This window comes from Struthio camelus, chromosome 4 (genome assembly GCF_040807025.1).
Source record: "Struthio camelus isolate bStrCam1 chromosome 4, bStrCam1.hap1, whole genome shotgun sequence".
Classification (NCBI taxonomy): domain Eukaryota; kingdom Metazoa; phylum Chordata; class Aves; order Struthioniformes; family Struthionidae; genus Struthio; species Struthio camelus.
This window is the reverse complement of record NC_090945.1, coordinates 25,362,470-25,374,981: the sequence shown is the minus strand read 5'-3', so window position 1 is coordinate 25,374,981 and position 12,512 is coordinate 25,362,470. Positions and strand designations below refer to the sequence as shown.

The 12,512-nt window shown below is 45.4% G+C and overlaps 1 protein-coding gene across 4 annotated transcripts in view; it reads right to left on the bottom strand.

The window, feature by feature from the left end:
- The window catches only part of PAPSS1 (3'-phosphoadenosine 5'-phosphosulfate synthase 1), a 49,796-nt gene extending 37,520 nt beyond the window's left edge, over positions 1–12,276 (bottom strand). Inside the window, exons 1-2 of one of the 4 annotated variants that reach the window (XR_011140886.1) lie at positions 11,990–12,276; positions 1,153–1,267 (exon numbers count right to left, since the gene is read on the bottom strand). Coding sequence is in view for 3 of the 4 variants with exons in the window: in XM_068941947.1 (XP_068798048.1) it covers positions 1,153–1,267; positions 11,990–12,049 (175 nt within the window). In the remaining variant the exon portion in view is untranslated. Of the gene's footprint in view, positions 1–1,152; positions 1,268–11,074; positions 11,894–11,989 lie in introns of those variants that run through there. The other 3 variants (XM_068941947.1, XM_068941946.1, XM_068941945.1) reach the window with 3 other exon arrangements.
- Between the last annotated feature and the right edge of the window lie 236 nt (positions 12,277–12,512).

Genomic DNA, 12,512 nt, shown 5'->3' with positions numbered 1-12,512 from the left:
CCCAACACACTCTTCTTAATATCTTAGCCTTCCCTCTTTTCCACGTTTCCCGCCACCCTTCTTCCTCCTGAAAAAGGGAAACTGGGGGTTAAGACTATATTTGTTCAAAAAGAACGACTGGAAGATGTTATGTGGATGGCTGAGAATACATTTTTATTGTGACTTTTTTCAAAAGGACATCAATGAATCAGCAAGAGAAACAGAAAGGCAGCCTCGTAGGTCATTTGAGGATTAGGACACAGGCTGGAGCCATGTGACAGAAACAGGGAGAAAAAGGGCTCCACTCTGCTACCAAAGAAATACATGACAACAGGTTACTGTATCAAATCCATTTATCTGGACTCCCAGCAATTTCTTATCAACTACCATTGTAATTATTATTCTTTCTCCACACACTCAACATTTAAAATTTAATGTAGTGAATTTCTCTCATACTCTGTAAACATCTTTGTACCTCAACAAAAGAGTGTTCTAAGTGGTTTACAAACTAATTAAACATAGCTCTTTTCACTTACTGCTTTATTTTCATTTTTTCTTAAAAACTCCAAAGGGAGTCTGTTACAGCTCCAGATAACTTTGAAAGACTGAACAAAAAAATCTACTGTTATGAAACACAGCTCTCACAGAATGTACTTACCCCCCTCTTTTTACAATCAAAGCAATTCAGTGGAAAAGCACCGTGCTGATTTTAAAAATAAATCCCAGTACACACTGCCTCAGCATGTCATTGCTATCCAAACACATAGGTTTACTTCGAAATGTTATTTCAACCTAAGGAGATAATAACATGCTAAAGAGAAGGTACCTTTATCATTCCAAACTGGAATGGACTGGAATGGAAACTGCTGGACAGTGCCAAGTAAACTTAATATTCCTAGAGTACTCAACAGAACAGATTCTGAAGTTACTATCTGTCCCAGGGCATTTTTTTTTGCCTAAAGACAACAAAAAAGGCATCAAGGTCTTGGATTCTCCAAAAATTCAACTTTCTATGAAGTAAAAGCTTGGGGGGAGGAGAAGGTTTTAACATACAAACAAGGTATTTCCTCTCTGTACTTCTCCAAGGCCCCTCAACTAATCAAAAGGAGCTACAGCTCTGCAGCTTTTCAAACAAAGCAAGACACAAGGAGCCTCAGAAATCCATAACTGTACCTGTTAACCAGACTGTGCATCCACGAAAACCACTTCTCGTTCCTACCACCTGGCCTCTCTTATTCCTGCTGACATGATGAGCTTGGTAGGTAACATTGGTTGCCCTCTGCATTCCCTGCAAAAGAAGAAGTTGTCAATTATGTCTTTGACCTCTGGAAGGGTAAGCTGCCAAAGCCTACTAAAACCTATTCACAGAAACAAAGATACTTGGAGATAGACCAATGAAAGTACAGACAATGCCAATCCATCCGCTGCAGCATAAGTCGAAGGGCACAAAGAAAGTTAGAAAAGCCACCCAATAAACACTACATACATTGTGCTCCTTTGCTGAAATTTGGAGTTACCAGGTTAGCCAACCACTACTTTAAGAAAATCAATCCACTGAGATGAACTGCTAGAACTCCTGCTCAAGTCATTTAAATCTAATAAATGAATAATGGATTCTTGTCTCAGGGCTGAAGGTTTCTAAGAGGGCTAAACATCGGTTCTTTTTAATCCATAAAAAGAGGTCTTTTCATTGCAAACCGTGCACGTGTGGTCCAAGTTTCAATTCAGCAGTCACACCTCTAACTACTCTGCCTTTTCCCATGGTATTTCAATCATGAAAATATAGATGGTTACCATATATCCCAAGTGTTTAAAGGAAGTAATATTGCTAAGTGACTTTCTTAAAAAATTACTTACAAAGCTAGAATTTTGTAAGATTATTTTATTAAAAACATATTCGGTTTAGGACATTCTTAAAACTTTTTCCTGATCATAATAAACTGCTGTATAGATATTTTAAGTAAGACAAAATGGCTATCACTCAAATTTCACAATCTAAAGCCAGGAACCCACAGGAAGATCACTCTCAGTTTCCCTTAATTTTAGGGGTATCTGGTTATAGGAGCTTCATTCAGTTAAGATTATGACCTTAGATAATCAGACAATAGAGTATGAGCAATGCAATACAAAAAAAAAAAAAAGCTTTCTAAAAAGGAAAGGGATTAGTTGCACGCGTAATAATGCTTTCATTTTTCCTCCTTACATATACACTGTAAGATATTTGCACTATCTTCTCTTCCATCATTGTATCGGTGCAGCTGGAAAGGAGAGCACTCGTTGCACAGTAAAAATTAGACATTCATGACATCCAATCAGAGAAAAAAAAGAAAGGGAGGGAATATCCATAGAGTACTAGCAGAGAGCTATTCATCATTCCAAATAAAGGAGTTACAGGAGGAAGTTAGTAGGCTGCGCAGCATCCGAGAGGATGAGCAGGAGATTGACAGGGCATTCTCGGAGACTATGCAGCTCCAGGAGTCCCCACCCCCCCACTGCAGCGGAGTTGCTGGAGGGCTCTGTACCGTGTCTAACGGTACAGCATAACACTATTGAAGAAGGCTGGAAGCTAGTCACCTCTCGTAGATGGAGAAAAGCTCTTGCTTCTCCTCAAGATTGGCCTTTAAAGAACAAGTTTAGTGCCCTCCAAGCCGAGGAGGAGCTGGGCATGGCTCCAAGGGAGGCAACTGGCCTGGCAGACCCTGTGGCGTGCAGGAACCCCCGGAAGAAGCAGCGAGCGATTGTTGTGGGTGACTCCCTGCTGCAGGGGACAGAGGCACCTATCCACCAACCTGACCTCTTGTCCAGAGAGGTTTGCTGCCTGCCAGGGGCTCGAAGAAAAGGTGTCATGGAAAGACTGTCAAGGCTTGTCCATGCATCAGACTACTACCCTCTGCTGCTTTCCCATGTGGGCACTAATGACACGAAAGGCAAATTGGAAACCATCAAACAGGACTTCAGAGCTCTGGGAATGGTGGTCAAGGGTCTGGGAGCTCAGGTCGTTTTCTCCTCAATCCTGCCAGGGAGGGGAAAGGACGGGAGGAGGAGTGGAGAAGCTTTCCAAGCTAACAGCTGGCTGCGCCGCTGGTGTTGGCAGTAGGGATTTGGTTTCTATGACCATGGAACCCTGTTTGAAGATTGACAGCTGATGGGGAGAGATAGGATCCACCTTACCAAGAGAAGCACGCGCATCTTTGCCAACAGACCAGCCAGCCTGGTGAGGAGGGCTTTAAACTAGGAAAGATGGGGGAAGGGGAGTGGTACAGTGGCAGGAGAGTCAGTAAAACACCGCTCAAGTCAGGATGCCTCCAGCGGGTGCATGCAGCCAGGGGAGACAGCATGGGACATGGCTATGGAGGATCCTCTTGCACCTCTCTGAGGAAGCCTGCATGCTTGACTGGCTCCCTGAAATGCCTGTATACCAATGCATGCAGCATGGGGAATAAACAGGAAGAGTTAGAGATCTGTGTGCGGTCGCAGGGCCATGATCTCGTTGCAGTGACAGAGACATGGTGGGACAGTTCACATGACTGGGATGCTGTCATGGATGGCTACGTGCTTTTCAGGAAAGACAGGCCAGGAAGGCGAGGTGGTGGAGTTGCCCTTTATGGGAGGGAGCAACTAGAATGTATGGAGGAGCTCTGCCTCGGGGTGGATGAAGAGCAAGTGGAGAGCCTACGGGTAAGGATTAAAGGGCAGGCTAACATGGGTGACACTGTTGTGGGGGTTTACTACAGGCCACCTGACCAGCAGGAAGTCATCGATGAGGCCTTCCACCGACAGCTGGAAGTAGCCTCACGATCACAGGCCCTGGTTCCCATGGGGGACTTCAGCCACCCTGACATCTGCTGGGAAGACAGCACAGCTAGGCACAGACAGTCAAAGAGGTTCCTGCAAGGCACTGATGATAATTTCTCGACACAGGTGGTGGAGACGCCAACGAGGAGAGGTGCATTGCTAGACCTTGTACTAACGAACAAAGAAGGTCTAGTTGGAGATGTGAAGGTTGGGGGCAGCCTTGGCTGCAGTGACCATGAGACGGTGGAGTTCAGGATCCTGTGAGGAGGGAGCAGGGCAACGAGTAGGATCGCAACCCTGGACTTCGGGAGAGCTGACTTTGGCCTCTTCAGGGAGCTACTTAGGGGAACCTCATGGGTTAGGGCCCTGGAAGGAAGAGGGGTCCAAGAAAGCTGGTTAATACTCAAGCATCACCTCCTCCAGGCTCAAGAGCAGTGCATCCCTCTGAGTAAGAACTCCAGCAAAGCGGGCAGGAGAGAGACCTGCATGGAGGAGCAAGATGCTCCTGGCAAAACTCCAGCAGAAGAAGGAAGTACACAGAACGTGGAAAAGGGGACAGGCCACTTGGGAAGAACATAGGAACGTTGTCAGAATATGCAGGGATGCGACAAGGAAGGCTAAGGCCCAGCTGGAATTCAATCTGGCAAGGGATGTCAAGGACAACAAGAAGGGCTTCTTCAACTACATCAAGAGCAAAAGGAAGACTAGGGAAAATGTCGGCCCACTGCTGAATGGGGCGGGTGCCCTGGTAACAAAGGATATAGAGAAGGCAGAGTTACTGAATGCCTTCTTTGCTTCAGTCTTTACTGCTAAGGCCAGTCCTCAGGAATTCCAGAAGTGTGGGCTAGATGAGTGGAGAGTGAGGTGGATTGAGAACTGGCTAGATGGCAGAGCTCAGAGGGTTGTGGTCAGTGGTGCAGAGTCAAGTTGGAGGCCTGTAGCTGGCGGTGTCCCCCAGGGGTCAGTCCTGGGTCCAGTCTTGTTCAATGTGTTCATCAGTGACCTGGAGGAAGGCACAGAGTGCACCCTCAGCAAGTTTGCTGAGGATACTAAACTGGGGGGAGTGGCTGACACACCAGAAGGCTGTGCTGCCATTCAGAGGGACCTGGACAGGCTGGAGAGCTGGGCGGGGAGGAACCTCCTGCAGTTCAACAAAGGCAAGCGCAGGGTCCTGCACCTCGGGAGGAATAACCCCAGGCACCAGGACAGGCTGGGGGTTGACCTGCTGGAAAGCAGCTCTGCCGAGAAGGACCTGGGAGTGCTGGTGGACAACAAGTTAAGCAGGAGCCAGCAGCGTGGCCTTGTGGCCAAGAAGGCCAATGGTCTCCTGGGGTGCGTTAGGCAGAGTGTTGCCAGCAGGTCGAGGGAGGTGATCCTGCCCCTCTACTCAGCCCTGGGGAGGCCTCACCTGGAGTACTGTGTCCAATTCTGGGCTCTCCAGGACTAGAGAGACATGGCGCTCCTGGAGAGAGTCCAGCGGAGGGCTACGAAGATGAGGAGGGGACTGGAGCATCTCTCCTATGAAGAAAGGCTGAGAGAGCTGGGCCTGTTCAGCCTGGAGAAGAGACGACTGAGAGGCGATCTCATCAATGCGTACAAGTATCTGAAGGGGGGGTGTCGAGAGGATGAAGCCAGTCTCTTCTCTGTGGTGCCCAGGGACAGGACAAGAGGCAACGGGCACAAACTGAACCACAGGCAGTTCCATCTGAACCTGAGACAAAACTTCTTGGCTGTGAGGGTGACAGAGCACTGGAACAGGTTGCCCAGAGAGGTAGTGGAGTCTCCTTCGCTGGAGAGATTCAAAACCCGTCTGGATGTGATCCTGGGCAATATGCTCTAGAGGACCCTGCTTGAGCAGGGAGTTTGGACTAGATGATCTCCAGAGGTCCCTTCCAACCTCAACCATTCTGTGATTCATGCTTTTTAAAAGAGATACCACAAAGCAGGGCTAACAGAAGAGTAGTATACTTATGACTTCAGGAAATGCTGGAGGATACAATACCTCTTCCTTCTACAGAAAAGCACCTCAAAATTTAGTTATCCATTATTTAATTGGGATACATGAATTTGAGCAATTATATGTTCACACTTCTATACACAGCTGGGCTTGTTGTAGCTGATGCAGATAGAAACACAAGCTAGAAACTGATGTTCAAAATTTTAAATACGACCACTTTGTGATTCAGTGGTGAAGGATCAGTATCTAAAAGGAAGACTGAATATCAGCCAAGAAGAAACCACCACCTGCAAACAGGTTATAACCATATAAATTAAGCTATTCTTGCTGGTAACGTTATCTTCAAATAACTTGTCTCCTAAAACAAAATTATTTTGCAGATAAAGTTAGTGCAATAGAGCTAACTAAAAGCAGAACTCAAAAGATTTTCTTCTTATAATATACCTATGCACTTCATAAAATCAGACATCTCAGTGAACAAGTGTTCATTGTGGGATTGAAAATAAGGAAAATAATTGAAGGGCACAGCAAAAGGAGAAAACTGAAAAATAATACAGAATTTGCTGACGCATTACAATGACACGAGCATGCTTCTTAATTGAGCCATTTTATGGTCATTTTATAGCAAAACTTACACGGGGCATGTATTTTTAGAGGCAAAACGTAGCACACAATTTTAAGGTATTTCTAAAGACACACATGGCAAAGACTGGATTCAGCAGCAGCCCATGTTTTTGGTGCCAACATACATTTTAAGAAAGTAGAAAGGCTTTACACTGGGTATCACTGGAAACAGGGGACAATCTCACCAATTTTGGAGGCACGAAGGAAGGAGAGAGGAAAGCAGCGCATACATTTGCTTAGCCTTCAATTTAAAAGAGATCCACACAGTTTTCCCTTCATTGTGATAACGAATGCACACGACAATCCAAACTAATGCATTAACAGCAACATTCTTTAATCATTAACTCCAGTTGTACCATATTGTACTAGACACTGCATAAACAGAAGACGGTCTCAAAGCACAGCTCCACTGATGCTAATAGTCTCAGTAAAGCTAGAGTAGACACTGCTAACAAGTAATATTTCCTCCAGTTTCAGATATTAAGAATCTCAGTTTGACTAACAGAAGTGCCTTGTCCATACTTAAGAACTTCCAAAACTGCAGACTACCAGAAAAATCTCCAAGAGAAACACAGACATTAAAACAAATTGTAAAAAACGGTTAGCTTTTTATTCCCGGCAATAACTCTATTATCGTATTCAAACACTTTAGAGGTCAACTGCCTTATCCAATAAGGCTTTTTCCAGCCGGTGTTTGGTAAAGTACCTAAGCTTTTTGTTTCCCCAACTAGAAAAGCAGTTGTGAAATTAACAGAGTATTTCAGTACCACTATGCTTAAAAAACATCTGAAAACCTGAAGAAGCGGACAGTGGGTTTCTGAGTTTTAAAAAGAAGAAGAAAAAAACAACCATCAAGTAAGGGATCAGTTAGCAGAGACTACAAATCGCAACAACCAGAAGGCCAACACAGGGCTAGAGTAGAAGTGCAACAAGTGCAACAGAGCATTCAGCAAGTTCACGGGAGCGACAGTATAGCTCTACTTCAGAAGCAAGCATTTAAGAACTAAAGGTTAAGAAAAAAACCCTGAACAGAGTGCAGGAACAGTCTGTATCCATTCAGAAAACACACCCTCCCCAGCAGCTCAACCTTTTGCGTATATGCATGCATGCAAACAAGACAGCTCCATCCTACTCATGGGCAAGGAAGTAGCAAAACCTCTCTTATCTTCCATAGGAAACAGCTATTTATGCAAGTGCTCTGAGGAGTTAATGAATTAGCAAGCCATTCTCAGTTGCTGCAACAAAACTAGTAATATTTCCTAATCACGCACACTTTGCTACTACACCATTTACCGCCAGCACAGAGCAGCTAAAGCTGAATACTAGATCCTCAAAGCTGAGTTTTATTTAGCGTCTCTAATACACACAATTACTAGAAATACTACACAGAAAAGTGTAGTATTTCTACACAGAAAGACACCTAGGAGCAGAAATCAGTGGTTGACACCAGCTGTGCTCTTAAGTTATTTAGGCAATCTTCAAATAATCCATATGTAAGATTGGATGAGTATCAATTGATGAAATTAACAGTCATCCAAAATGACAGGTAGAATGAAATAGAGCTGAGTTTGTGCTATCAGTACACCCTTAAGTTATCTTGCTGAGTTCAGATACTGTGGAACATTGACATCAAATTCTATTTGGAGACCAGCAGGAAACAAAGAATCATTTCACTTTATACTGTATAATCACAGTATTGCTCCCCTTGAAAATCTATATAACTGATGTTAAAAGAAATCAAACTGTTAAGAAAACAAGCAATAGAAAAACTTCAATGCAATAAGCAAGTACTCTTTAAATAAGCTATTTTCAACTTCTTAAACTTCTCAGCCTAATTACATTCACTATAATAACCTCTACTGAAAGCATACACTGCAGGGGTTTTTCATAATTTTTTTTGCTAATGAGAAAAATGAATCAATTTTAAAGGTCTATTTATCCGCTTTTTCACAACTATTCGAGCTTCCACTCTGACTTGTCCACAAAAATAATTTTTCCTCCCCATCTTGCATACCAGGTGCTTCTGTAGTACTTACAAAACCATTGCATTTTAATATTTTCTCTATTTGTCATGTTAAATAATGCTTCAGCCCACTGGGTTGCATTATAGCAGTAATGGTAGAGCTGAAAAGGCTGACATACCATCCTTCCTTTCTTCTCCTCCCCCACTACAGTACCTTGTTAGTCTCATGAAATTTGAAGTGCTGTACTGGGTTAGCATCTTTATACTGAAGCGCAGATTTAAAAAAATGTAAAATTAAAATAACAGCCTGTGACAGATGTGCACAGGTGAGATGCGATGAGGAAAGGACAAAGAAGGATCACTCCTTGCAATTTATTTTTTATTTTTTTAGCACAAAGGTAACCGTTTAGCAAGCTAGATAGTTGACCAGGCAAATTAATATGAACATCCAAGAATTGCAAGAATGGAAAAAGAAAGGAGATGGGGACCAAAAGAAAAGTATTAACTCTGCCAGCTTAGCAAATTTTTGCTAAGATAGGCTTTCACCATATTTTGATTTTGTTTCTTTTCTTGACATTTTGCCCAGTCACAAATATAATTTTGTTTGGCCAAAGCCAAATCTTACTACCAGTGCCAAATACCTTTGGGGTAAAATCTCAGACATCCAAATGAAGAACAGCAAACCTAAACTGCAACACCAAGATCAAAAGACAGCAGAAAGAAAAGATTATTGTTTAATGTTATCACAGTTAACAAACAGCTCTACACTGGCACAAAGTGAGTTTATTTTTCATTACTTTGGAAGCTAATATGAAACATTATGCTTTTGCATTCACCTTACATCACATATTAACTTCTTGCAAAGGAACACCTTTGGGGTAGGAAGTAAAGTCATCTACACCAGGCCGACACTTCCTAAGCTACAGCATGAATTGAAATGGACAGCTCTGAGGCAGTAAACATCAGAAAAAAAAAACTGTGTAAAGAACAGGCACAGTTTCTAAACAAATCATATATACTCAAGAAGCTGAGACCAAATCCCTGTTCCTCCACTCTAATATTTATTCTCCAAGCTAAAAACTTCCATAAGCTAACAACAGCAATACATACAGAATGTCTTATTCATAACATAGTCTTATCTTTAATGCCTTCCCCCTTTCCCAGTCATCCCAGGCCACTTGCTTACTTGTTCACCATGTGTCTCTTATGAACCAGGAACACCCTGATAACAATATATTTTTTATGACAATCACACAATTTCTTCCTCTACTGCACTTCAGCTGACAGTCTGTTTTGTCACATATTTAGATGAAGTTCAGGGCAAATCTTTTGCAAATAGGTCCCAAAATGCTTTCTAGTGACTACTGATTCAAATTCTGGTTTGAAAATTTGTGCTTTGGGTTGGATATCTGTGCTTGGGAATGAAGGGTAAGTCCAGAAATAATATCGAAATAATAAAATGTTTTATAGTCTTTAAAAAAAAAACTACAAATCACCAATCCATATTCCGCAATAGCCTAAAACATTACGTTTTTCTCCTACCTACCTTTACAATAGTGGAAATTCTTACCTTTATGCTTGCAACTGCTTTGCAGAAGCAGTTTGCCACAGTGATACTGCTGCAATAAAGCATCCAAGCAGTTTTGCATGTAACACCAGCCAATCTGTGAAATGCACACTCCCCTGCCACTTATACAAACTAGCTTTTCTTTGCCAGATGTTCTAATCCTGGGATGGTTTCACAAATCATTGCAACAGAAAGCAGCCAGAACCTTCTACAGTAACAGCAGATACAGTGTGTTTTCACTGAGTTGCTTGCCAGAAGTATACCTTCCCTTGCAACCTGCTGCAATAACAGCGTAACCAAAAGCAGAGACATACGGAATGGCCAAAAATTAAGTATTAAAAGTCAGAAATGCCTCAGCTGAATATGCTGGCGGAAATAAAACTGGAGTGAGTTCTTGTTGCATCATTTCCTAGCACCACCACAGTTTGATCTACACTAAGAACCTTAAAAAAAAGTCTCATGAATCTTCCTATCAAGTTAGTAAAATTGCAGTAGTATTTGCAGCTACTTTGCATGTTGCTCTATAACTTGGGGTCTGCTGTGCTCAGAGGTGAGCATGGCAAGCACAAGAACCATGGGTTTCCACAGACACAGGAATACTGTGAATAGCGCTGGATGCCTATATAAAGTTTGGAAAACAAGGCTTTAGCTAGGGGCTGCCAAGCCCATCAGGGTATAAAAGGTTGCTTTGACTTTGCTCTTAAATGAGCAGACATCAAGAGAGGAGAGTCAGAACATTTAAACGTTTGTCTGTGGAGTGTGTGAATCTGCAGGAATTTTCTTCTGGTAGAGTTCTGGGGTAAAAAAGAGCATTTGAGCTGAGTTGTTCTACAGAAGAAGGGAGAAGTGAAAGACTCTCTCACAATGTTTACAGAGCTTGCCAGCCTCAACTAAATTCAGCAAACAAATTAATGTTAATTAACTTTTTAAAATACATGATTTCCCTGGTTTTGCTTCTGGTAAATTAAATGATACAGAATAACTTTTGAAATCACTTCACCAGCCCCACAGATGTGATCTATTTTACTCTCTTCTTCATAACATTTGATTTCTCACAGAAAGTAAAGAATGTAACTTACCAACTACCCTCTAACGTAAGCAAGTTTGAACTTGCACACACTGGTAAAGGTCTGGAATGGCACAATACCTACTGAACACTTCTTAGCACAGTACCAACTTCCTCACTTACCGGCCAACAGCGAAGATTTTTTTTTCCTTTCAGAGATTTGGTACGTTAATACAAAAGTTGTGGCACGTACTACTTGCAGCAAGGCTTCAAAGACTGTTTTACAGTGGTACTTTCATATCAAATGTTTTACGGCTCTTATCTCTCATCTGCTTCTGCTCAGTATTGTTAGAAAATAATCATACAACTATTTTTTCCTCATCAAAAACATCAAATGTTCTTAGTAAAAACCTGCAATTTATCTTCTAAATAGCTCCATTTTGGTCTTCACTGTAAACTGATCTTCCCCCATCTTTAAGAAGAAGAATGCAGGCTTTAGTTAATTTTTTTAAGCCCCGTCTCGACAGTTTTCCACATCACACCCACGATACAAAGAACCTCAGTCTTTGGCCATCCCAGGCTTATGAATAGCCACATTGTACATCGCGTTCTCAAGTCTTCCTTCTCCCGAAATTGGGGAAGCAGAGGCCTCACGGCGCAAGAGACACGGACGAAGCCGCCCGCCCCGCAGTCCTCCCCGGACAGGCTGCCCGCCCTTGCCGACGCCCGGCCCCGCTCCCCTAGGGCGGCGAACGAAAACCAGCACAGCCGGGGCCGGAGAGCAGCCGCCCCCGCCGGGGCTCCATGGCGACGCTCGCCTCAGGGAGCCCGCGCGGCCGTTCCGCTAACGGTCGGGCTCGCGCCGCCAACTGCCAACCGCCAACCGCCCGCGCGCGCCGTCTCGCATCCCTCGCCTCCCCGGGCGGCTTCGGGGAGCGGCCGGCGGCAGATGCTGCGGGGCAGAGCAGCCCCGTCCCCCGCCGCAGCCCGCTGTGCCACATCACCACACAGCCTCCGGCCGCTTCTTCCGCCCCTCCCGCCGCCACTGCGCGCCCGGCGGCTGCCCCCTAGGCACGCCGCCCCCCGCCCGCCGCTCACCCAGCTCGGCCCCCTGTTGCTCAGCTTGACTTTCTTGCACTGGCTCTCGGGCAGCTCCATGGCCGCGGGGCCGGGGCGGGAGCGGCGAGGCGAGGCGAGGATGCGCCTTCTCAGCTGATGTTTCGAGCGGATGAAGCTGCTGCTGCTGCTGCCGCCGTGTGCGTGTGCGCGCCCACGGCCCCGCCCCGGCTCGCCCAAGGACGGCGCAGGGAGGGGCCGCGCCCAGGCGGAGCCGGGAGCCGGGGGCCGGGGGGAGGCGCCGGGCCGGGCCGGGCCGGGCCGGGCGGGGCGGGGCGGCGGGGGGGGCCCCCCCGCACACGGAACCCGCCGCGCGCGTGCGCGCGCCGCGCGGTGACGCACGCGCGCGGCGGGAGGGGAGGTGGGCGCGGGTCGCAGTCACTTCCGCTGTTGCCGCTCTGGGCGGCTCAGCGCGCTCTCTACTGCCCCTGCTGGGTCGGGGTCGGGGTCGGGGGTCGGGGGCGCGCGGCCGCGTCGGGAGCGCGCGGCCGCGTCGGGAGCCCAC